The sequence below is a fragment of the Chiloscyllium punctatum genome, chromosome 39 (genome assembly GCF_047496795.1).
Source record: "Chiloscyllium punctatum isolate Juve2018m chromosome 39, sChiPun1.3, whole genome shotgun sequence".
Classification (NCBI taxonomy): Eukaryota; Metazoa; Chordata; class Chondrichthyes; order Orectolobiformes; family Hemiscylliidae; genus Chiloscyllium; species Chiloscyllium punctatum.
The window spans coordinates 58,433,129-58,458,040 of NC_092777.1; the positions used below are offsets into that span (position 1 = coordinate 58,433,129).

General features: G+C 40.5%; 1 protein-coding gene across 4 annotated transcripts; it reads left to right on the top strand.

Annotated features, from left to right (window-relative positions):
* The first annotated feature begins 263 nt into the window (after positions 1-263).
* LOC140464107 (platelet endothelial cell adhesion molecule-like) lies at positions 264-23,784 on the top strand. 4 transcript variants are annotated; one of them, XM_072558828.1, is made up of 5 exons: positions 264-408; positions 918-947; positions 12,875-13,183; positions 20,935-21,225; positions 21,891-23,679. In XM_072558828.1, exons 1-5 carry the CDS (start codon positions 369-371, stop codon positions 22,127-22,129), a joined length of 909 nt encoding a protein of 302 aa, XP_072414929.1. In that variant the 5' UTR covers positions 264-368; the 3' UTR covers positions 22,130-23,679. The 4 variants fall into 4 exon arrangements, with proteins under 4 accessions (XP_072414929.1, XP_072414928.1, XP_072414927.1 ...); XM_072558827.1 differs by lacking the exon at positions 264-408 and adding an exon at positions 622-722; XM_072558826.1 differs by lacking the exons at positions 264-408; positions 918-947 and adding exons at positions 8,513-8,669; positions 23,761-23,784 and having other exon boundaries at positions 21,891-22,150.
* Positions 23,785-24,912: the final 1,128 nt, after the last annotated feature.

A 24,912-nucleotide genomic window follows, 5' to 3' on the forward strand; every position in this document is an offset into this window, starting at 1 on the left:
ACATAAGTATATGAATCAGAAGGGTTTAAGAGGGAATATGGGCCAAGTGCAGGCAAATGGGACGAGATTAAGTTAGGTTATCTGCATGAGTTGGACTAAAGGATCTGTTACTGTGCTGTATAACTCTATGACTCTATTTGCTCTAATGCATGGTTGGTATCAATTTGGTTTGACTACTGTGCAATACTTCACAATGCTGTACTACCGTTGTTGATTCCACTTTCAATGAGGAAGGAAATTTTGACGTAATGGCAAGAACACCCTAATCTAAACTAGCTGTAATTTATACACATATGCTTTTCTGCAGCTAAGTAATATTGCTGAGAAAACAACTTTCTTTCAGATCAACCCTGTTCAGCAAAACAAATATGTTGAAAGCAAACTTTTTCCTTTGGATTGTTCTGCTATGTAAGTATATATCTTTAATCAATTTTCATGAACCACAACCTATGATGTGTACATTAGAATCAGGGACAGAATATGTGGTATCATTGTGCTTAGATTGTATGCAGGATTACAGAATTTGGGGTGACATTTTTCTAAAGGGAGTTCTGCCTTTAAACAAGCTCGCAGGATCTTGCTTGGGCCACAAACGTTGTGGTGAAAACAGGATGTAATTGGGAGAGGAACACGGAATGCAAGTAAAGGATATACATTGCTGCTAAATATCTGACATATGTTTAAAGTTGTGACAGTACAATCAGTATTCCACAAAGAACATGGTAAAGCTAAACTGAATATCACAGTAAATGTGAGAGTTTAACACTAATTTGGGAAGTTCGTGTTAATTATGAGTTTAACACAAAGACATTTTAAAATTAGAATATATATCTTCAGCGTAATCATGAAAGTTTACATTTCGCACTTCAGATTTGAAGCTCCTGTGCCTAAATTTTACTGTATTTTCATTGTTTCAGTTCACGTTATTAAGACAATGGGGGCTACAGGTAAGAACATGTTTAACATTAATCCTTCAATTCTCTGAACTCTCACTGTAAAGTTGTACTGGAGAATAATGGAAAGAGTGTGCAAGAAAGTTTATGCTGTAGAAAGCACCACATGCTTTCTGTAAATTGGAAAAAGGGAAAATACATTGTTCCCAAGTATTCTGTATGTGCTTTAATAATAATAAAAGAAGAAATGCACAGGGTGTTTGACAAAGCTTCACAGAAAAGCACAGTGTATCTTTGGGAATTAATCTGGGAAGTAAAATTACAAAACTTGCAAATGACCCAAACTTGAGAGAGATAGTTGGCATAGTAGAGGTCTGTGACAAAATATTGGAAAACATTAACAAAAGTGCAGGATCTGCACTACAATTCCAACTTCTTGAACAGCTCTATTTGGTGGCTATGGTGGTCAGCTGCCAAGGCCTTAAATGCTGGAACTCACTTTCCAATCTCTTCTCCTTCTCAACCATATTTTCCCTCTTTAAGACACTTGTTAAAACCTACCTCTTTAGCCTAATTTCTGGTCATCTGCTGTAATTTGTCTCAAGTGTCATAATTTATCTAATAATGCCCCTGTGAAACACTTTGTGAAATGTTACTATGTTAAAGAGGCTATGTAAATATGAGCAGTTGTTGCTGTGTTATTGGCAAAGGAACTTCAATGTGAGGCAATATATTTCAGTTGGAAGAATAAGGAGTCCATACTATCCCTGAAAACGGAGTATCTAAAGAAACAGAAGGATTTGAGTGAAGACCTATATACAGGCCAATAAAAATATAGTGATACAGGTTAGTTAAGTAATAAAAAAGAAAACAAAACTTAAAAAGCAATTTTTTTTTAAGTTTGAAGTTCATTTACAGAAATTACATTGAAAAGGAGAGCTGTTATGTTAACCTTGCTTAGACATCTGTATTGACCAGCTAAGGAAGGGTTAAATAAATCCTCTGTTTCACTCTTAATTGCAAAAGGGTTATGAGTTTGAAAAGATATATTTGACAATTTATCATTTCCCTATTTGTTTATTTGTGGTTTAGACAGAACTAGACAGACAGGTTGAGTTTAACAAAGTAAGGGGTTATACTTTTAGGCTAAAACTCATCCTAGTAAAAATACTAAAAATGTAAAAGTATGTTCTGATTTCCACAATTGACATGCAAACCCAAAAATATTTAACCCAAACACCTGAAATAAAACCTAATTACAAAGCCAAGAGGATAACTTCGGTGAACTTAAAGTTCAGTTGCAAAACTAATTTCTATAGGTATGTGAGGAATAAAAGAATGATTAGGGTAGGAATAGGGCCAGTCAAAGACAGAAGTGGGAAGTTGAGTATGGACCCTGTAGAGATCGGAGAGGTGCTAAATGAACATTTCTCATTAGTGTTCACTCAGGAAAAGGAGAATATTGTGGAGAAGAAGAATCAGGTACGAGATATTAGACTAGAAAGGATCGAGATTAGTTGCGCACAGGTGTTATCAATTCTAGAAGGAGTGAAAGTAGACAAGTCCCCTGGGCCAGATGGTATTTATCCGAGGATTCTCTGGGAAGCTAGGGAGGAGATAGCAGAGCCATTGGCTTTGATATTTGAGTCATCAATGTCTACAGGTTTAGTACCTGAGGACTGGAGGATTGCAAATGTGCCATTGTTCAAGAAGGGCAGCAGAGATGACCCAGGTAATTATAGGCCAGTGAGCCTTACTTCTGTTGTAGGAAAGGTTTTGGAAAGGATTATAAGAGATAAGATTTATAATCATCTAGCAAGCAACAATTTGATTTCAGATAGTCAACATGGTTTCATCAAGGGCAGGTCATGTCTCACAAACCTCATTGAGTTTTTTGAGAAGGTGACCAAGCATGTAGATGAGGGTAGGGCAGTTGACGTGGTATACTTGGGCTTCAGTAAAGCCTTTGATAAGGTTCCACATGGTAGGCTGATGGAGAAAATGCAGAGGCATGGAATTGAGGGTGAGTTAGCAGTTTGGATTAGAAACTGGCTTTCTGGAAGAAGGCAGCGAGTGGTGGTTGATGGAAAATATTCAGTTTGGAGTCCAGTTACTAGTGGTGTGCCACAAGGATCTGTTTTGGGACCACTGCTGTTTGTCATTTTTATAAATGACTTAGACGCAGGCATAGGTGGATGGATTAGTAAATTTGCAGACGATACTAAAGTCGGTGGAATAGTGAACAGTTGGAAGAATGTTACAGGTTACAGGAGAACTTGGATAAACTGTAGAATTGGGCTGAGAGGTGACAAATGGAGTTCAATGCAGATAAATGTGAGGTGATTCACTTTGGGAAGAATAACAGGAAAGCAGAGTACTGGGTCAATGGAAAGATCCTTGGTAGTGTGGATGTGCAGAGGGATCTTGGAGTCCATGTGCATAGATTCCTGAAAGTTACCACCCAGGTGGGTAGTGCTGTGAAGAAGGCTTACGGTGTGTTAGGTTTCATTGGTAGAGGGACTGAGTTTCGGAACCGCAATATCATGCTGCAACTGTACAAAACGCTGATGCGGCCACACTTGAATATTGTGTACAGTTCTGGTCACCCCGTTACAGGAAGGATGTGGAAGCATTGGAAAGGGTGCAGAGGAGATTTACCAGGATGTTGCCTGGTCTGGACGGAAGGTCTTACGAGGAAAGGCTGAGAGAGTTGGGTCTGTTCTCATTGAAAAGAAGAAGGCTGAGGGGGGATTTGATAGAGACATACAAGATGATCAGAGGATTAGATAGGGTAGACAGTGACAGTCTTTTTCCTAGGATGATGATGTCAGCTTGTATGAGAGGGCATAACTACAAATTGAGGGATGATAGATTTAAGACAGATGTCAGAGGCAAGTTCTTTACGCAGGGAGTGGTAAGGGCGTGGAATGCCCTGACTGCTAATGTAGTCAACTCAGCCACATTAGGGAGATGTAAACAATCCTTAGATAAGCACATGGATGATTTTGGGGTAGTGTAGGGGAACGAGCTGAGAATAGTTCACAGGTCGGCGCAACACTGAGTGCCGAAGTGCCTGTTCTGCGCTGTATTGTTCTATGTTCTATGTTCTAAGTGAATGTTCCCTAGATAGAGTGACTGGTTGTAGCTATCTAAAGGTTTTGATCTTCACCTGCAGATTAAGTTCACAGCCAATAACATCTTTTCAAAAATCTGTTGTGGGCATTGAAATCCACATTTAATAGTTCTCTGCTTGCAGAATGTAGAAGTAATCAAATTCAGCAGATAGTGTGCCATCCTCAATGGCTTCCTCTTGAAGTTGCTGGTGCTCTTCAGCAAAACACTGTCCTCAGTGACCACAAACCAAGTTTGACTGGTCACATGGTTTCTATCCAATTCTGATCAGGAGCTTCAGAATCAGTTGTTTATTGCAAATGGAGCTTCCTGAGCTCATATCTAAACAACTTGTTTTAGCCATGACTTCCTCGCCCCAAGTGATTCAATTTTAATATACTGTTTCCAACTGTGTGCTCATCACAAGAATGTTCAGAGAAATAGGATAAAGCTTTCTCTATAAAGTGTGCTGCAGACAAAGTAACTGGTGATATAATTAGTTTCAGTCACCTAAATGAAAATTAGCTCCTTGGTTTGACTAAAATGGCCATTTTGGTATAGCCGTGAAAATCTTTTATAAAGACTTTAATGTGGTTTATAGCCTTACTGGAGGTTAGTTGTTCCAGTTTCAATCTCGGCAAAAATATCTTTGTAAAACTTCGTCAAGATCACATAGATGTCACGAAATGGAGAAAATGCACTTGGCCATCTGAGATGTCCAACTGAAGAATCAAAAGTAACAAAAAAACATGACTGATCTTCCAAGTTCAATAAGAACACGATCAGGGAGAGTCATGAAGCCCCCTAACAAATTACGTCTGCAAAGTTGAAGAATGACTGAGAGATAAGGTGGAATGGATTTTGTTCATGTATTTTCCTCACAGAATTTGTAAATGACATAGGTTCAATTCATATAAAGATTGTAGGTATGTTTACGCATCAGATTGATTTGATACAGGAGTTAAATACTTGTAGTCACAAAGAAATATAGCTACACATCTTTACTGGAACCTGAATTGACTGTGACTATTGGTCACATGGTCTACATCTTGGTTACTGGTCTAGTAATGTATTCACTCTAAGCTAATATTAAAACATCAATTTTTTTCCAAAGGTAAAATCACATGCATTAAGAATAAAAATACATGTTCATTAGAGTAGCTGCAAATTATTTATGTAGAAATAAGAACTGAAGAATTTACAAGTTTGCGAGTCTGTATTACACAGACAATTGTCTATTGACAATTCCCCCAGATCTCAGGGTTGCATAACCTTCCTGAGATCTAGACTTTTCATTTGGGTGTTCTTGTCTTAGAAATGTGTTGAAATCTTGTGCAAAGAGTTTCAGGTAGAAGCCCTTGCTTCACTTTAAAAATTATGTCTCTTGAAGTACCTATTTCATCTCTGAATGGCTAACAGTATCTGAAAGTGTCTGTTAACTCAAGTATTGTGACAAGCCATCCTTCTAATATTTTCTAATCAACCTGTTCATTTTCTAATCAACCTGAAGAACTGCAACTGGACCCCAGGCCTTATATACATGCTCACACTCGGTGTTGTCACCAACATGGTGTATTTGTTTGCTTGCATCCTATTGTACCCTGGGATTGCAGCTCTAGAACCGTGTTTTTTGCAGAGACATTTCTTTCAAGAACTTAGAACATAGAACAACTTTGCAATAGGTGCAGCAGACACATTTTCCGCAAACTTGCTTACTGTTTATATTCTGGCTATCATGTCAATACCGGTAGCTGCACATAATGCTTGCAGATGTTATAGGCCACCTGCAATGGTTTCATACATCCTGCCATCTTGCAGCAGTGTGTTAATGTTGCAACTTCTCTCTTCTCCAACAATCTTTTTTTAGAAGCTTTGGTGGTGAAATCCTATTATCTTCTCAGATAGCTCAGCATCTGCAAAACCACAATCCCAACCCTTATCACTGTTACATTACTGATAAACTGATCAGTTGACTCTCAGAACGGTTGCCCGTAAGTCATTACCTCCAAATGATGAAATCTAAAGTTCACTATTTGACAAGGCTGATCCACCAGCTGTTCCCGCAGCTTCACAGGGACTTTCTGGTCCTGTTCAGGCAGACCGGAAATGGTAATACTGGGTAACCCGTCATTTCTAATTATTACCTTTATTTTCATTGCTTGATTATTCAGTTGGACAGTGACTAAATCTAATAATCACAGTTCCATCAATACTTAAAAAGTCTTAATTCAGGTGGAACATTTGTGAAGTGCCAAGCCATGCAAGAAGGGCTTTTGCCCGAAACGTTGATTTCGCTGCTCGTTGGATGCTGCCTGAACTGCTGTGCTCTTCCAGCACCACTAATCCAGTATTTGGTTTTCAGCATCTGCAGTCATTGTTTTTACCAAGAGAATGTGGCAGTCACCTTCCAGAAGTTCCTTTGATTTTGCAAATCTATTGATGTGCACGGAACGTACATGCTCACTATAGTAGACAGGGTGGTTAAAAAGGCATTTAGGGAGATCCAAGATGGCAGCGATCCAGTAGGTCTGTCCTGTTGGGCTCTGCCTAAAGTCCCAGAGAAAGTGGGACTCCCTTTCTTCCCATTGTGGTGCAGTTCGCTGGTTCTAGACCCTAGAACGGCTAATTATTAGTTTCAGTGGTTCTTTTTTCAAAGGTAAGTTAAAAAAAAGACTAAGGAAAAAAGGACCTTGAGGATCATAACAAGTAGGGCACTACCCGGCAGTATAGGACACACTTGTGGCTGTGGGGTCGGCCTCCTTGATCACTCTGGGGTCTTACCTGTGGAGCAGAGCCTGATCTTGGAATTCATAAAACTCCGAGAGAAGATTGATTCAGCGATGGAGGAGACCTGAACCAGGTTGGAACCGATCTCAGCCATGCTGCAGAAGCACGATCAGGAGATCCAGTGACTCAGGCAGCGCTTCGTGGAGGTGGAGCAGCAGGCCACGGCTCCCCAAACCATGGCGGAATCCTCGGGGGGGGCCAGGTTCAGGGCCTGGAATGGCAAGTACGGGCTTTGGTAGAGAAGATCGCTGACCTCAAAAATCAAGGCCGTCGGAGGAATATCCGCCTGATCAGGCTGCCGGAATAGGAAGAAGAAGGCCAGCTTGTCAGCTTCTTGGAGCAATGGTTCCCACAGTGTTTGAAGCTGGAAGTCGGGGCAGGCCAGGTGCAGGTGGAGTGGGCCCACCAGGTCGCAGTGTGCAGGTCCGGATTGGACCAGTGCCCCCGCTTGGTCCCAGTGTGACTCCAGCATTATAGAGATAAACAAATGGTGCTGGAAGCTTCTAGCGCATTGGGGTAGGATCCACAGGCTCTGATATATAAACAATCAAGAATTATATTTTTCAAGACTTTTCTGCGGTCGTGATCCATGACAGGAAGGCCTTTGATGAGGTAAAAAGGAGGCTGAGGGACTTGAATATTCAGTACTCTGTAAGATATCCGGCAATATTACGTTTCAGCCACAGAGGGTCCGTGTTTAATTTTGATTCATCAGAAAAAGCAAAAAAACTTCCTGCAACCTTATAATAGACCAGCTTGCTCAAATGATGTGGATAATAGTGTTTGCTTTGGTTTTTATTTCCTGTAGTTTGACTGGTTTACTTGGTTTTGTGTTTCTAATATGTGGGGGTCTCCCTTTTTCTTTTTCTCTCTCCTCTCCCTTCCTTCTCCCCTCCCGTTAGCCTTTCTTTTTCTACTATTCCCTTTTCATTTCTCTTAGTACCGGGAGGGTGTGTTGGGGTGGGGGGGGGGCGGGGGCTCTTCTTTTTTTGTTCACCTGGACTGCCTAGAGTCAAACTATGTCTGGGATGGGTTGAGTGCCCACTTTTAATTTTCTTGTTGTTATACACATGTGACTTTTTTTGTATTTTGTTGTGTCTGGGTTTGGGATGAGGCTCCAGCTGGAAGGAGTATTGAGGGGTTCGTGGGTTGTATGAGCGCCCCCTATGAGCAAGGGAGGGCTAAGTCACCTCTGAGTTGTTTTATATGTTGGGTCATTGTAGAAGTAATTGATTTGGTAGTTTTTGTAGTTGTATTTTCAAGGTTTACTGTTTTCACACGGCACACGATGAGTAGGGTTCTTCCTCCTGGGAGTCACGGGCTGCTTTGGATGGCTATGGCTAGCCACTCATTTAAATGGGTGCACCTGGACCATTAACAGGAGTCATTCACCGATTAAGAGAAAAAAGGTACTTTCAAGCCTTAGAAAGGAAAGGGTCAATGTGGCCTTGCTGCAAGAAATACATCTAACCGATAAGGAGCACTTAAAATTAGAGCAGAGAGGGTTCGGCTGGATGTTTTCTTCATCCTTTAATTCGAAAAGCAGAGGAGTTGTTAGACCAAATTAAGACATTTCAGTTGTTAGACCAAATGAAGCTTTAATACATGGAGAGGAATATGGGATCTTGAATGTATATTGCGCTCCCCTCCCCCCGGCACACCCCCCCCTCAAATTTTTAACTGATGCACTCTCCAGATTGATGGTCCTTCGGGCGCGTCATACAATTATAGGAGGAGACTTTAACTGACTTGTGGACCCTGAGGCGGAAAGGATGCCTAGGAGTTCCGCGGCTATATCTCCGCAATCCAGGCAGCTGGTGGACCTGAACAGGGAGCTGGAGTTGGTGGTGGATGTGTGGAGATCTCTTCACCCTGAGGGTAGGGACTTCACCTTTTTTTCTAACCCACGTAAGTGCTTTACTAGGATTGCTGTTTTTTGCCCCCTCGACCTTTTTGAATTCGGTGCTGTCCTGCAGAATTGGGAACATAGCCATTTCTGATCATGGGGCAGTGTACATGGAGGTTAAGGTCGGTGCCGATGGGACAGGCTTGCGGTGTTGGCACGTGGATCCTTTCCTTGTGAAGGATAGCAAGTTCATTGAGTATTTTTCATGGGAGTTTAAAATTTTCTGGGACATTAATTCGGGTACGGCCAGTAAGTCGTCGGTGCTCTGGGAGATTACCAAGACCTAAGCAAGGGGTTTGATTATTTCTTACTTGGCGACTCGGAAGCGGCAGAGGGGAGAGCAGCAGCGTTTGCTCGAGGCTCGGCTGAAGGCAGCCGAAACTGTCTGAAACTAAATTGCAGCGCATTACAGCCCTCTGGGCTGCTTTGAATGATGCGCTCACCCAGACAGAAAGAGGGAGATTTCCTTTGCAAAACAGAGGTTATTCGAGTATGGTGACAAACCATGTAGGTAGTTTACATACTTGGCCAGAAAGAAGAGTGCCCCCTCAATCTATCACATCCATTGGAGGGTGTGCTGGTACTATCACCTGCGATTCCAAAAAGATTAACGCAGCATTCACGAAGTTCTACTCTGGTTTTTATCAGTCGGAGGGCTGTGAGGACAGATTGGCAAAGATGGAGTCCTTTTTTAAGACCTTCGACCTCCCAGTTGTAACTTCAGAGCAAGCGTCTCTTTTGAATGCCCCTCTGACAATCCAAGGAGGTGGTGAGGCAGGTCCAGAGTGGCAAAGTGCCCGGCCCAGATGGATTTTGGAGTGAGTTTTATAAGGGGCCTATAGACATGCTGACCAGGCCAATGTTGGATATAAACAAATACTCGTACAACAAGACTGCCTCTCATCCTCTCTGAGAGAAGCAAATATTTCTCTTATTCTCAAGAGAGGGAAAGCCCCAGAGGATTGCACTTCGTATAGGCCCATTATTAAATGTGGACTTTAAAATTTTGTCAAAAATGTTGACGTTGAGGCTGACGTTGCCCTCCATCATAAAGGAGGACCAGAAAGGATTTATTAGGAGTCACAGTCCCTCTAATAATATTAGGACAGTGCTAAATATGCTCCAGATGTGCCAGCAAGGATCGATTCTGGGCTTGGTAGTCTCCCTGGATGTGGAGAAAGCATTTGACCGGGTGGAATGGCTGTACCTCGTTTATGTCCTGGAGTGGTTTGTCCTTGGAGGGGTTTTTGCCAGGTGGGAAGCAGTGTTATATACTGATCTTAAAGGAGCGGTTCTCATCAATGGTATAAGGTCTGACAATTTTAGCATTGGCAGAGGCAGAGGCAGCCAACAAGGGTGCCCCCACTCACCGTTACTATTTACGTTGGTGATTGAGCCATCGGCAGAGGCCATCCAGAGGGACCCCAATATAACTGCCCCAGAGGTGGGGTCAGGCAGGCATAAGATCACCCTTTACACAGATGATGTTCTTCTCTTTCTAACTAACCTGACTATACCTGTGCCCCTTTTAATACAGTTGATTAAGTTATTTGGCTCTTTCTCGGGGTACAAAATCGACTTTACAAAATTGGAAGCCATGCCTGTTGGGGGTCTTACTGGAGTACCCGATCTTGGGGCTGGAATCCGATTCCCTTTCGGGTGGTCACAGGGAGGTTTCCTGTATTTAGGCATTTTTATCACCCTGACCTTCGACCAATTACATAAAGCTAACTTTGTGCAGTTGCTAGAGGAAATAAGACAGGACCTTCAGTGCTGGGAGGATCTTCCAATATCTTGGCTGGGTAGATTAGCTCTGGTTAAAATGAATGTTCCTCCTCATTTATTATACCTCTTGCAAATGCTCCCTTTGATGCTGCACAGCCAAGCACTATGAAGGCTTAACAGTTGGCTTGGCTCTTTTAACTGGTGTCACAGGCAGCCTCTTATTAAGCTCGCCAAATTGTAGCTTCTCCAGGGTTTGGGGTGTGTGGGTCTTCCAGACTTTAAGAAAAACTAACTAAGTTCCCTGCTATCCTATGTGGCTGACTGGGCCTGCCAGGACTCACTGTCAATTTGGCTGGACATCAAGGCCTCCCAGGCAAAATGTCCCCTCATTAATCTGTTGTTCATGGACAAGTTGAGGATTGTTATGGACCATTGCAGAAGTCTGATTGTCCTTAACACGGTTGAAGCATAGAGAAGGTGAGGGCAATTTACAAAAAAGCTCCCCTTTTACTCCCATAGTAGGGATGCCAGGATTCCGGCTGGGATTGATGGATTCCAGCTTTAGGCTCTGGGAGTCCAAAGGAGTTTCCTGTTTGGGAGATTTATTTGAAGGGGAGGTCATAATGTCTTTTGAACAGCAGAGTCAGAAATATGAGCTATCTCGGAGGGACGTCTTTAGTTACTTTTAGATTAGGGACTTTATACAGAAAAATTCTATATTAATGGTTAGTCGGATATGGGAGGAGAGTGTTTTGGTCCACAGACACTCTCTTGGTCAGCACACTCTGTCATTTATTAGGAGGTAGTGTCCCAAAGGACATTGAGTGGCTGTGTGGAATCTCGCCTCAGGAATTGGGGATAGAGATCTCACCAGGGGAGTGGGAGGATATTTGGGAGAATGTAAGGAAGATTTTGATTTGCAATAACTGCAGGCTATGCAATTGAAGGTACTCTACAGAGTCTATTTGGCACTGGAGTGGCTTGCGAAATTTAAGACAGGGGCGTTACCAATGTCCCCCAAATGTAAAATAGATGTTTGTACTCTTACTCATTATTTGTGGTCATGCCACAAGCTTCATAGGTATTGGGGAGCTTTAGCGGGTGTTTTGGAAGGGATCTTGGGAACCAAGGTAGATCCGGTGACCCTCCTCCTGGGTTTGCCAAATCTCCCCTCTTTGGACATGCCTGGGAAGAAATTGCTTAATATTCTTTCATTCTGTGTGAGGAAGAACATTCTGATGAGCTGGGTGTCAGAGAATCCCCAGGGACTCTCGGGATCGCGTAGGTTAGTTATGGAGCACATCCCCCTGGACTTCCTTACAAGTGTGGGGCACCAGAAAAAGGAACTTTATTTTAGGATGTGGCGGTCCTTTTTGAACTATATACAAGTGGAGCTGTGCCTATATTGGTTAAGGCCTCTGTGTAACCATGAGAGCTGTATCTGCCAGCCTGGAAGCCCCTGGGAGGAGGAATTCTGAACAAATATGGGTATGCCAACTAATGCTCCTGGTGATGGGAAGCTTTCGTGGGATTGTGCTGAGTGTTGTAACTTAACGTAATTTAATTTAATTTGCCTCTAACTGTTCAACTCAGTTTCATTTAGTTTCTTTTTGTTTTGAATTAGTTATTTATTGAATTGTAGTTTGTGTAGAGTTTTCTTTCTCCTTAATTGTTTGTGGAGTAGTTTGTTTACCATTATTGTTATTATATTGCAAGATTGTTCTATTATTTTGTAGTAATTTTATATTTTCTGTAAAAAATTCAAAATCTTCTTCTCAATAAAAATATTTACTAAAAAAAGGCATTTAACTTCCCTTCATTGCTCAGACCACTGATTATATGAGTTGGGATTGTTATGTTGAGGTTGTACAGGATGTTGCTGAGGCCTGACCTGGAATACTGTGCACAGTTCTGGTTGCTCTGCTATAGGAAGGATATCATTAAATTGGTTCAGAAAAAATTTACCAGGATATTGTCAGGACTAGAGGTTTTGGTTCTAAGGAGAGGCTGGATAGGCTGGGAGTTTTCCTCACTGGAGCATTGGATGTAGAGAAATTTATAAAATCACGAGGACTCAGATGAGATGAATGGCAAGGGTCTTTGACATTGCATGGAAAATGTTATTCATGGACTGTGTGCTCTGAATTTTACTGGATAAAACATGTCAACTAAAAATGGGGAATATCAGCCAATAATAGTCTCTCAGCTAGACTAACCTAACATATAATATATGTTTCAGAATGTTAGCATCTGTAGTTTTTTTACTTTTTGTGAATTGATTTAGCGGTCTGATTGTTGCAGTGAAGCTCAAACTTTCTGAAGGATCTCTCTAAAATATGTAACCAGAAATGAATACACAATGTTCTCTTAACAATGGTTTCTGTGCAGGTAGTACAGGGTAAAAATGTTGCACAAATTGAACTTAATTTCTGCATCTGTTCTTCTCTCTCAGGTGTGATTATAAACAGTGTAAAACTAAAATATAATCCTGCAGATGCTGGTGGTATTAAACAAGGAAGCAACATTACCCTGACTTGTTCTGTGGATATCCTGACACCTTCTGGTCAATCACCTCAGATTTCATACTTATTCTATAAGGGACAGGCACAAGATGCCCTGCTGAAAACTGTTACAATTCAGGCGCAAGAATCTCAATATCTAATCCAATCGGCTCGACCCTCACATTCCGGATACTACAGTTGTGAAGTGGAAGCAGAAAGTCAAAGGGAGGAAAGTGCTTTCACATTCATAGCAGTTACAGGTACTGTGAAAAATGAACCAAATAACTGATAACATTGAATAAAAGGAAAGATATATAGTTTATTTTTAAATCCTTCAGCAATTGCCAAAGCACTTTATAATCAGTGAAGTGCCTTTTGGAGCCTATGTCACTGATGTAATGTAGGAAATGAAATTGTCACCTAATACACAGCAAATCGCACAAACAGTAATTGTGGAGTCATGATGGAATGGTGGAAATGATTATGCTTCATTGACATCAGCAGTTATGAGCTAATTTTTGAGTGGAGAGCAGCATCACTGTGTACCAAAGAGAGAGGTACAAGCTAACGGAATAGTATGTACAGGTACTAATGTTTTGCAGAAACTACGAGAGTCAGACCATAGGAAAGACTCCTCCTGTGAACAGAGGAACTTGGAACACTTGGCCCCTCAAGCTGACTCCACCATTAAATAGAATTATGGCTAATCTGATTACTCCATTTTCCTGCCTAGTTCCCATAAACCTTTCATTCTTTTGTGTATCAAAAATCTATCTACCTCTGCCTGAAAATATTCAAAGACTTCTAGTGCCTTTCTAAGATGAGTTCCAAAGGCATTGGGCTCTCTGTGATAAAAAAAGATGCTATGCATCATTGTCTTCAATGGCTACCCATTATTTTTAAGCAGTGACCTCTAGTTCTAGATTCACCCACAAGAGGAACATCTTTTTCCACACATACTGTGTCAAGACCCCTCAGGACCTGGCATGTTTCAATCAAGTCATCTGTGCTCTTCCAAATTCAAATATATACAGGTTTAGCAAGTCTAACCTTAATTCATAAGACAACCTGCCAATCTCATATATTTCTCCAGTGAAACATCTCTGAACTGCTTCTACTGCATTTGAATTATTCATTAAATAAGGAGACCAGCTCTGTACACAGTATCTCACATGTGATCTCACCGATGCCCTGTATATGTTTGCCCTGCTGCATTACCTCCCAACTTTTGTATTCATTTTTAAATTTGTTTTACACACTCCATCGACTCTCCTAATTACTTGCAGAAACTGCACACTAACCTGTTGTGATTCGTGCACCAGGACATTCAGTTCCCACTGAATTTCAGAGCTCTGTAATATCTAACCATTTAGATTATATGCTTTTTTATTCTTCTTGGCAAAATGGATAATTACACATTTTTCCATTTATATTCCATTAGCTCATTCAACCTTTGTAGCCCTTTTATGTCCTCTTCATAATCTGCTTTCCTACCTATTTTTGTGTCATCAGCAAGCATAGCAACCAGAACTTTGGTTTCTTTATCCAAGCCATGGATATAAATTGTAAGCAGTTGAGACCCTGGCACTAATCTCTAATTCATTACATCTGTCCAACCAGTGAAGTGTCCATTTTTTTTCCAGTTAGCTAGTCAAGCTTCGATCCATTCTAATATGTTATCCCAGACACTATAAACTATTTTATGCAATAGCATTTTATATGGCATTTTATCAAATAACTTCTGGAAATCTAAGTACAAGACCTTCACTTGTTTCCCTTTATCCATAGCACTTGTTACTTTCTCAAAGAACTCGAACAGATCGGTCAAGCATGATGTCCCTTTCCGAAAACCATGTTGACTCTGCCTGATTACATTGAATGTTACGAAGTGCCAATCTAATATTGATTCAAAATAGCTTCCAATATCTTCCCTATGAAAGATGTTAAACTAACAGGTCTTTTTGAATAAAGAAGTTACAATCGCTATTTTACAATATAATGAAATCTTCCCTGAAACTGCTTTGCTTAATTGTGTCACTGTCCCTTCCACAGCCATTGAGAACTTCAGTGGTCCAAGGAGCCAACAATGTTGGAGTTTGTGGAAGAAGCATTTCCAGAGGTAGTGAACTGCATCAGCTATACATGTCAAAGAGCAGAAGCACCAGATTAGTACATACCCCCATGCAATGGGCATTGCAGATGATGTCCTCATGAGACAACGAGTGATAGAAGAGACCTTCCAGATTTTGAAGCTGTCCTATATTCAATGCTCACTTCTGCCCAAAATGGAACCTCATCATTGCGTGAGCATGACATAACCAGACATCCCAAAGCCAGAGGGGTCCATCAAGTTGTTTCTTACAGACATCCATAGGTTAGTTGTTGTGGGTATAGACCATGGAAGGATGAACTCAATCATAACTGAATTGTCATCAGAGTACACAATACAAAGCTGGCAGAGCTTTTGCAGATAAACATTGGCCTAATACTACAGCTCAATAAGCAAGTTGAATGGAATGTACAAAATTTGGCAATAATCTTTGGAAATACTGAGGCTTCAGATGGGCCTTTTAGCAGGGAAGCCAAAAAGCAGCATTCTCACACTCTTGGGGAAAAATTTAGGAAAATCTACAGTCGCCATTTTGAGTTACTCACCTTGTGGAGCTCGAAAGCACCACACAAGACACAATTGCCCAGCATGGATGCAGAGTGTTTCCAATGTGAAAAGACAAATCACTTCAAATAGCCCTGCAAATCTAAACACACACATAAAGGAATAAACCAAGAAAATGTCTTTGAAAACCATAAAGTTCAGGAAATGCAAATGAGGAAGCAATCAAGTATACAGATTTTAAGTAAAAAAAATCCAGATCAAAAGTTCTGTCTCATTAGTCTGGATATTAAAGAATTCAAAACATAATTCAAAGTTCAGGTGTTACAGTCCTGGCTGACCATTTGAAATGGCTTAAAGCAGTAAAAAGATAAAGTCATCCGAGTCTTACAACTCATAGGGTTGCTGTCACATTAAAGAGTCAGATGACTGGTGGTGTTTTAACCTTAGGTTCATCACACCTCAGGCAATGGGAAAGCTTGAGAGAGAGAAAATCCTTCATGGTAACCTCATTTGCCACCAAGAATTAAAATGCAAGTTTCATGTGGCAGCTTCTTCAAGTAAAGGGTCAGATCACCATCACACTCAGTCACAAGGAGAATGAGATCAGTAAGACTTGACATTTTACACAATCAAAGAACACCATTACTTTGCATAAATCCATGTATATAACTATGTTTACTAGAAGTAGTAGATGACATTTGGCAACAAGATATGACATTTGGCAACAGTATCTCGTCTAAATTCGAACAGCTCTTTCAAATGTTTGGTAGGCTCAACCGTGAATATTACATTATGTTGCTTCAACGTGCTAAACAAATATACACTCCCAGGATGGAACCACACACATTGCTGGAAAAAATTATGGAAGAGCTGGACAGAATTATGTGGAAGCATTGTACCACCAATCACAGAGCCAATTAGCTGAGGCTCAAAGCTCATGATGGATCCCAAGCTGAATGACTCAGAATGAATCACTTCAGACTTTGTGTAAACCTGACGCAATTAAATGAAGCAGTCCAGACAGAAGTCTATCTACTGTCTTCAGCTTGGCAAAACTTGCCAACAGCATCTTCGCCAAGTTTGACACAAATAGTAGGTTTCGGCAGATACTCCTCAAGCAGAAGGCCAGGCTGTTAACAACATTCATTTCACTATTGAAGCAATTCTGCTTTAACCATCTTCCCTTTGGCAGTTCATCAGTGCCAGAGATATTCCAGTGGACCATATTTGTCAGAGTTAGAAATACAGGACGTTTTAAAGATCAAAGGGATCAGTTTCAGAATTGAGACAGATAGGTGATGCTCATTGAACTTCATATTTCTTTGAACAGAAATACAGTGATAGTGTCCCCACTTCTGTGTCAGATAATCCAGTCCCACATGCTCCAGAGGTCTGTATTAATACCTTTCAACAAGTTGATTATAAAATATTAAAGAAGATCTGAGCCCGTAAGGGCCCTGTGGGTCAGTAGTAGTGTCCCTACTTGTAGATCAAATCCCACCTGCCCCACATGTCTGTCATAATATATCTGAACAGGTTGATTAAAAACAATCTAAAAAGCTAAGTTCTTAGTGGTCACAAATTCTAACCCTGCCTCTCTTCCATGGCTATATTCGTGTCTAGATGTCCTTGGAGAGGGAGCAAGCGATGTCCATCAACACTCTTGTGGCATTGAGAGAGAAGTGGGTACCACAGGGCCTGGAGTACGTTATCTCCCCCTCCACACTATTTTGGTTCAGTCCCCTCCCTCTTGTCCTACCTTTTCCTCACTGTCATTATTGTAGCACCACACCTGGTGGACACTGCTAGTAAATTGTTGTTTTTTTAAAATTTGTTAACTGGGTGATTTGGTGATGGGTTTAAAAAAGAGAGTTGAGTTCTTCAGGTCAGTAGGCCTGGGTTCAAGACCCGCCTGGGATAGTCACATCTGATTGAGTTTATACAATATCTTCCACTGGCTGATTAGATAACTTGATGGTGGGTGTAAAGTTATCTCCCTCTGTTTCATGTTTATGTTGTGCTCAGCTGTCCTTAGGTTGGGAGCAGGCCATATCCACCAGTAGCCACAAAGCATTCAGCGAGAGTTAGGCATCATGGGGGCTCGGGTCCATTATTCCAACCTCCCCCCCCCCAACAACTTATTTTGATTTTATCCCCTTTCCTGTTTGCTCCCCTTTCTTAGATGTTGTTATCATCACACTGCCCCTGGTGGGTGGTGTTTGTATTGGGTGATTGGCTAACTCTTAGTGTTAAAAAAAACTTTTCCTCTCAGTTTTTTGATTTTTTTTTGTTATTGCTTAACTGCCCCCATAGACAGTGTTTGTTATTTGTTCACTTGATGATTGGTCAGTTGGTAGTGGGTTTCTTTATACAAGGAAAAGCGGAGTTTTTCCCCTGCAGCTCTGTGAGATGGGGGGAGACATCATGACAAAGAAATGACCAGAAGGGAGCAATGGTAACTGATGTTTGTACTGTCCTAAAGATCTACAATAAAACCTTTCTATAGCTCTGATAGTCTTTGATGCCTAATTCAACATATAAACCTTGGTGTTTGAAATAAGCCGTTCTTCAGTGAAAAAGAAATAGTAATTTGTCACTTACCCATGATGATACAAGCAGGAAGTCTCCACTCAATTGCCAGTCACAACAGTGATCCAGTCAGTGAATAACTTCCCCCTCAATCAGTGGTCATAAGAATAAGATCAGTGAGAGAAGTAGCACAAACATTTGATTTATGAAGTTCAGACTTTATGGGCAGGACTAATGGTAAGAATGCAAATAATTAAAAATACAGTTTAAAAAATGGTTTAACAATGTTACTATAAAATTGAGACTCTACTTGGTGAGAGATGTAGAATAATATGGTAGTAATATAAATGATGATGTAACAACTAGACTCTGAGAATAAAATAGCAGCAGTCGACCAGAGAGTCATACAGCCTTTATAGTTTACTATACACAGTAACATTTGTAAATAAAATAAGCCTTGTAGAAACCTACAAGAGTCAGACTACAGCCTATAACCTTCCTAATATATACCAGACCACAATTTACCAGAAGAGACTTTGAAATAGGACCCAAAAGTGGAATCAAAACACAAACCAATTATGCTGAACATCTGCTGGAGCTGTCAGTTGATGGGTACCACACCATGGAGAACTCCTCTGCTCTTCGTTGAATGTGCCATAGGATTATTTTTATATCCACCTGATACCTCGGAAGGGTAGAAAGGGTCTTGATTTAACATTTCATCCAAATGGGCCAACTCCAAAACATAATATTTCTTCAGTGTTGCACTGCTGCCAGCAACATAGGATGCCCGAGGCAATGGAGTGGGCTTGACCCCAATGTTGCAGCACTGTTTAGTGATGGCATTGACAATGAACACAGCCTTTGGATTGAGCCACAGCTAACATCTCCGTGATCCATGACATGACCTTAACTAAGGTTTTCACAATCGATAATTTTGTTTACTATTGTTGTAGAACCATATGACAGAAGGGAGGATGCTGTAGACTATATTATATTCAATCATAAATCACTCATAAATAGCGTGTTCATGATTTTGCTACAAGCAGTGAACACAGAGAAATAACTGTTTCACAAATAGAAATGTTAGAGCACAAATGGAGGCCAATCAGCCTGTTGAAATAATGAAATTGTAATTGAACAAAATCTTCTGAATTCCCCCAAGTTAGTTCACTGAAGAAATAATTTAAATAGTTCCATTTCCTGCCTTTCCACACAGCCCTGCAGTATGTTGCCCTTGAGATCTGTTTCCAGTTCATAGCTTTGAATGGCAGTGCTTTTCAGAACGTGACTTCTTGCAATGTAAAATGGCTCTTCAATTACTTTAGGTTCTTTTTGTTATTGTTTTAAATATGTGCCCTCTGTTTCTCAATCCTTCTGCCAATAAGAACAATTTCTCCCTATCAACTGCTACATATAAACACCTCGCGATTTTGAGCAGTTTAGGGATCAGCCTTTTCATTTCATACAAATCACACAGAGGGTGGTGCATGTATAGAATGAGCTGCCAGAGGAAGTGGTGGAAGCTGGTACAATTACAGCATTTAAAAGACATCTGGATGGATACATGAATACAAAGGACTTAGAGAGGTATGGGCCAAGTGCTGGCCAATGGGACTAGATTGGGTTGGGATATCTGGTCGCTATGGATGAGTTGGACCGAAGGGTCTGTGTCTATGCTGTACATCTCTATGACTATTATCTTTACCAATATGTAAAGGAGAACAACATTGTAACTCCATTTAATTTCAATTAATGAAATAAATCTGGAACAAATTCTAATTTTAATAATGGTGGACCTGAAAATACCAGATTGTTGCTCACTGATATTTTTAATGAAAACAAATCTGTCTTATTTATCCAACCTGGCCTAAATGTGACTCAAAACCATCAGCGATGTGATTGATTCTTAACTGGCTTCTGATGTGCCCAAGCTGCTCATTTACATTCAAGGTGGTGACTTAGGTCTATCTTCTTAAAGGTAATTAGAGACAGGCAATACACCATTGAAATCCCATGAATAAGAAGAAAGCAAACAAAATAGATGAGTTAAGTTCTAGAGGAATCAAATTATAAAGCAGAGCAGTTATAGTATGGGCTCTTAGTTAGATCATTCTTGGAATACTGTAAAAGGTGACAAAAAGGCACAGAAGAAAGTGCAAAACAAAATTTAATGGAGTGATATCAAAAATGAGATGACATTCCTTTCCAAAAAGATTTAACAGGCTGGCATTTATTTATCTAGAAAATGTTTACCCGATAGAAGCTATTAAGTTTATGAAAAGGTTTGATAAACTAGACATAATGTTGTTTCCTTTGTAAGCAGAAACTAGAACAGGAGAACATTAAAAATCTTATTTTTAATATTAAAATTTCCTTACATTTTAAACTAAAATGTAGTACAAAAAATTTCCAATAGAGAAACCTCTTTATCCAGAGAGTAATAAGAATGTGGAATTATCTATACTAAGGAGCTGCACTCCAAAAGCTTGTGATTTCAATTAAACCTATTGGACAGTAACCTGGTGTTATGTGATTTCTGACTTTGTCCAAACCAATCCAATACTGGCACCTCCAGATCAGAGAAAAAGGTAGAGTGTGTGTTCTTAAGCCTAAGCTAAATAAATACATGAAGGAATGGAATGTCTTGATGGAGGTCAGGTGATGAAAAATGGAAAAGGCTTGTGAGAAGCAAAAATACTAACATGGATCAGTTAGGCTGAATGGCCTTTACCACCATATAGCATGAGAAAATGGTTCATGGAAGTGCAGAATATGGACTGATGAGAAGGCTAGATTAACTTATTTTTCTTTCTTATTTGTCTATGAATAAAAATGATTTTATTATTCCCTGTTTGTATACCTCAGGAAATTTACAGACACCTGTATTCACCATACGTCCAACGGAGGTGATTCTGGGAGATTTGACTGAGCTGTGCTGTACATCTGAAGAAATTCCTCCTCTTACATTCATATTCTACACATATAAAAATGGACTGAACCCAGTGCGTCTCCATGAAAATTCAAGCAAAAACAAAACTGTGACACACCAACTGAGGGTGACAACAGATACAGAGAAAAACTATAGTTGTACAATCGAAGTGCCTGCAGCCAGGAGTGTCTCAAAGCACAGTGAAGTAGTACAGCTCTCAGTACAAAGTAAGTTAGTTTGGGTATCGTGAAATATCTGAAGATTTATAGATGCTGCTTCAATTATTGTAAATCTATGTACAACAAAAAATCCAAAATTCCACAATCGTCCTCCTAGTCTCCTCCTGTAACTCCAGGGGCAAGCCAGTGAAATGTGCTAGTCCTGCAATGTGGCCTTATATTTGACATCAATCCAATGAATCTGGAAGAAATTTATTGGGAAAACTGAGGATTGCAGTCCAAGAATCCCATTCTTTCTCTCCACTTTATGCAGAAATGTCTCTCTAATTCTCCACTATTTCTCCCAGGTAATATTCTTTTTTTTAAATTTTTGTGGCAGTGTATAAATGTGGCAGACTACTTTCCCCCACAGACTGAGACCCACTCCCATGCCAACCCCACCATTCACCAGATTTTCCAGCTTCATCTGTGCCATTGCAAATTAGGTGTCCTTCCATTTAACCCATAAGTGTTATGGCTCAGATTAATTTTCAGGGCCTAGGAATGCCTTCATTTCTACACAGAAAGGAAAATCAGCAGCTCTCCTCAGCTACCAAAGATCAAAAGAAAGGCTCACGAGCCAAAAAATGAGCTAACAGGAAAGCAATGTGTTAAAGGCATTAATTATGTAATATCTGACATTATTTACTCACAACATCTATCTTATATTTCAGATCCATTTTCAGATCCAGAATTTGAAATTGAACCATCAAATAGAATAGTTGAAGGAGTTAAGTTCACCATTAAATGCAGAGTTACATCTTTGCTTCCTCATGTCAAACCTCAATTAATCAGTATAAAGGACACAACTCCAATAAGAATAGGAAATACTAGCACTGTGGTATTTTCTAAAACAGCAAATGCAACTGACACAGGAAAGTATGGGTGCATGATGAGATATCTTGAACTGTAAAAAGACAAGTGACAGTGACAGGTAAGTCTGATATAGGAACAGGAGTGGTCCAGGCATCACTCTTGTAAACTTTGTGCAATCGCTCCAAGGTCAATATATCCTTCCTAAGATGTGGTTCCCAGATGGGAATCCAAGTGGGATCTAACCAGGGTTTGTATAACTCCATCCTTATCCTTCAGCCAGTGAAATAGCCAAACAAAGAAATAAAACCTATGAAAACTGTAACATTAATTTATTTAAATGTGATGGCCCAAATATTCTGCAGGTATTCTGCTTGCTATAATTCTCACAGGAAATTGATAGAATCTTCAAAGAATAGAGGATGTGGGATTGGGACATTATCTGATGTTTGTACAGAGTTCAAGACTATTCTTAACTCCTTGCATGCTTAAGCAGTCAATGCATGTAACTAGACCTGGAAAACATTCAGGCTTAGGCTGACAAATGGAGTTAACGTTCATGTCATGTAAACTCCAGGTAATGACCATCTCCAACAAGAGATGGAACCATCTCCCTTTGACGTTCAGCAATGGAGAGTTGACTACCAACTGTCAACATTTTGGTGTATCCCTTTATTAGAAAATCACCTGGACTACCCATATACATTCACTGGCTGTCAGAGTAGGTGAGAGACAAAGGGGTCTGCAGCAAGTAATTCACCTCCTACCTCCACAGAGACTGTCCATCATTGAGGGCAGAAATCTGAAGTGGGATAGAAAATACTTCAGTTGTTTTGATGAATACAGCTCCTGTTGCTGTTGTATGCACATTTAGAGAGTGATGGTAACCTGAAGGGTTACAGAATTTCAGGTCATTAGTGCAGCCAAACATGCCACAGATACAAAGCTAACACCAGCAGGACTTTGCATTTTGATTCAGGAACTAAATACTGTTAAGACCTCCTTTGCTTTGTAGTCTGCCTTGTGCTAGTCCTGCAATGTGGCCTTCAATTTGACATTGTTCCAATGAATTTGGAAGAAATTTATTGGGAAAACCGAGGATTGCAGGTGCAAGAATCCCATTCTTTCTCTCCACTTTATGTAGAAATGTCTCTCTAATTCTCCACTATTTCTCCCAGGTAATATTCTTTTTTGTTTATTTTTGTGGCAGCAAGCAGCTCCAGACATGAAGACACACTGCACTGACCTTTTCCACTACCCTACCTCGTAATGTACCTGTAGTGATTCACCAATGTGCAGAAGCAAGCCCCAGCAAGGTTGGAGCTGGTCTGGTTAGCATTGGAGATCCTGACATAGAGGGTAGAGGAACCAAGACAATACTACTGGGTGTATAAATGTGGCAGACTACTTTCCCCCACCGACTGAGACCCACTCCCATGCCAACCCCACCATTCACCAGATTTTCCAGCTCCATCTGTGCCATTGCAAATTAGGTGTCCTTCCACTTAACCCATAAGTGTTATGGCTCAGATTAATTTTCAGGGCCTAGGAATGCCTTCATTTCTACACAGAAAGGAAAATCAGCAGCTCTCCTCAGCTACCAAAGATCAAAAGAAAGGCTCACCAGCCAAAAGGTGGTACATTATGAGCTAACAGGAAAGCAATGTGTTAAAGGCATTAATTATGTAATATCTGATATTATTTACTCACAACATCTACCTTATATTTCAGATCCATTTTCAGATCCAGAATTTGAAATTGAACCATCAAATAGAATAGTTGAAGGAGTTAAGTTCACCATTAAATGCAGAGTTACATCTTTGCTTCCTCATGTCAAACCTCAATTAATCATTATGAAGGACACAACTCCAATACACATAGAAATTACAAACTCTACGGTATTTTCTAAAACAGCAAATGTAACTGATACAGGAAAATATGGGTGCATGGCGAGGTGGAAGAATGTATCGCGAAATATAAAAAGCCAAGTGACAGTAACAGGTAAGTCTGATATAGGACCAAGCATCACTCTTGTAAACTTTGTGCAATCGCTCCAAGGTCAATAGAACATAGAAAAGTATAGCACAGAACAGGCCCTTTGGCCCACAATGTTGTGCCGAGATTTAATCCTAATGTCAAATATAATAACTTAACCTACACACCCCTCAATTCACTGCTCTCCATGTGCCTGTCCAGCAGTCACTTAAATGTCCCCAATGACTCTGCTTGCCAGTGGTGGTGGTGGATAGAAGGGTAGCTTCCATGAGGATCTGGGCTGTGCACACCACCTTCTGTAGTTTCTTATGGTCCTGGGCACAGCAGTTCCCATATCAGGCTGTTAATACATCCTTCCTAGGGTGTGGTTCCCAGATCTGGTCACAGTAATCCAAGTGGGATCTAACCAGGGTTTTGTTAACTGCACTTTAGTCCTCCAGATATAAAGGCCAGCATGCCATTAGGCTGCTGGGTAATTTTCTGTACTTGTTTGTGGCATTTTAAAGATCAATGCACCTTAGCCCATTCTACCCTCCCCCCGAAATTCTCCCCACCCCATCCCAGGACAGCCACTGTGTTTAACTTTGAACCATCTATAAATGCGTAGCCTAAAAATGGTCTAAACTGAGCGCTGTTGTTTGTGTCAGGAACCAAAGTGTATAGTGGAGCTGGATTTGCTCCAACCATGTTTCCTCATTGCTTCGCCAGCTCTCTGGATTCCCACTGAAGTTATAGCAGTGGAGCAGGCGAAGACTGAAGGGAATTTCCTCTCTTTATTTTCATGCATGCAATAAATCTTCCTGAACATTACCTGCTGCTTAGCTTATCACCAGCCAGATATCCTTTACATGAGATTTGTAATACAAACTAAAAACTGGAGTGGATAAC

Coding starts and splice junctions, on each gene's coding strand:
- LOC140464107 (XM_072558826.1), top strand. CDS start 8,564: ATGCCTAGGAGTTCCGCGGCTATATCTCCGCAATCCAGGCAGCTGGTG. Junction 8,670..12,874: donor GAGATCTCTTCACCCTGAGG/GTAGGGACTTCA, acceptor CTTCTCTCTCAG/GTGTGATTATAAACAGTGTA. Junction 13,184..20,934: donor CACATTCATAGCAGTTACAG/GTACTGTGAAAA, acceptor TGTATACCTCAG/GAAATTTACAGACACCTGTA.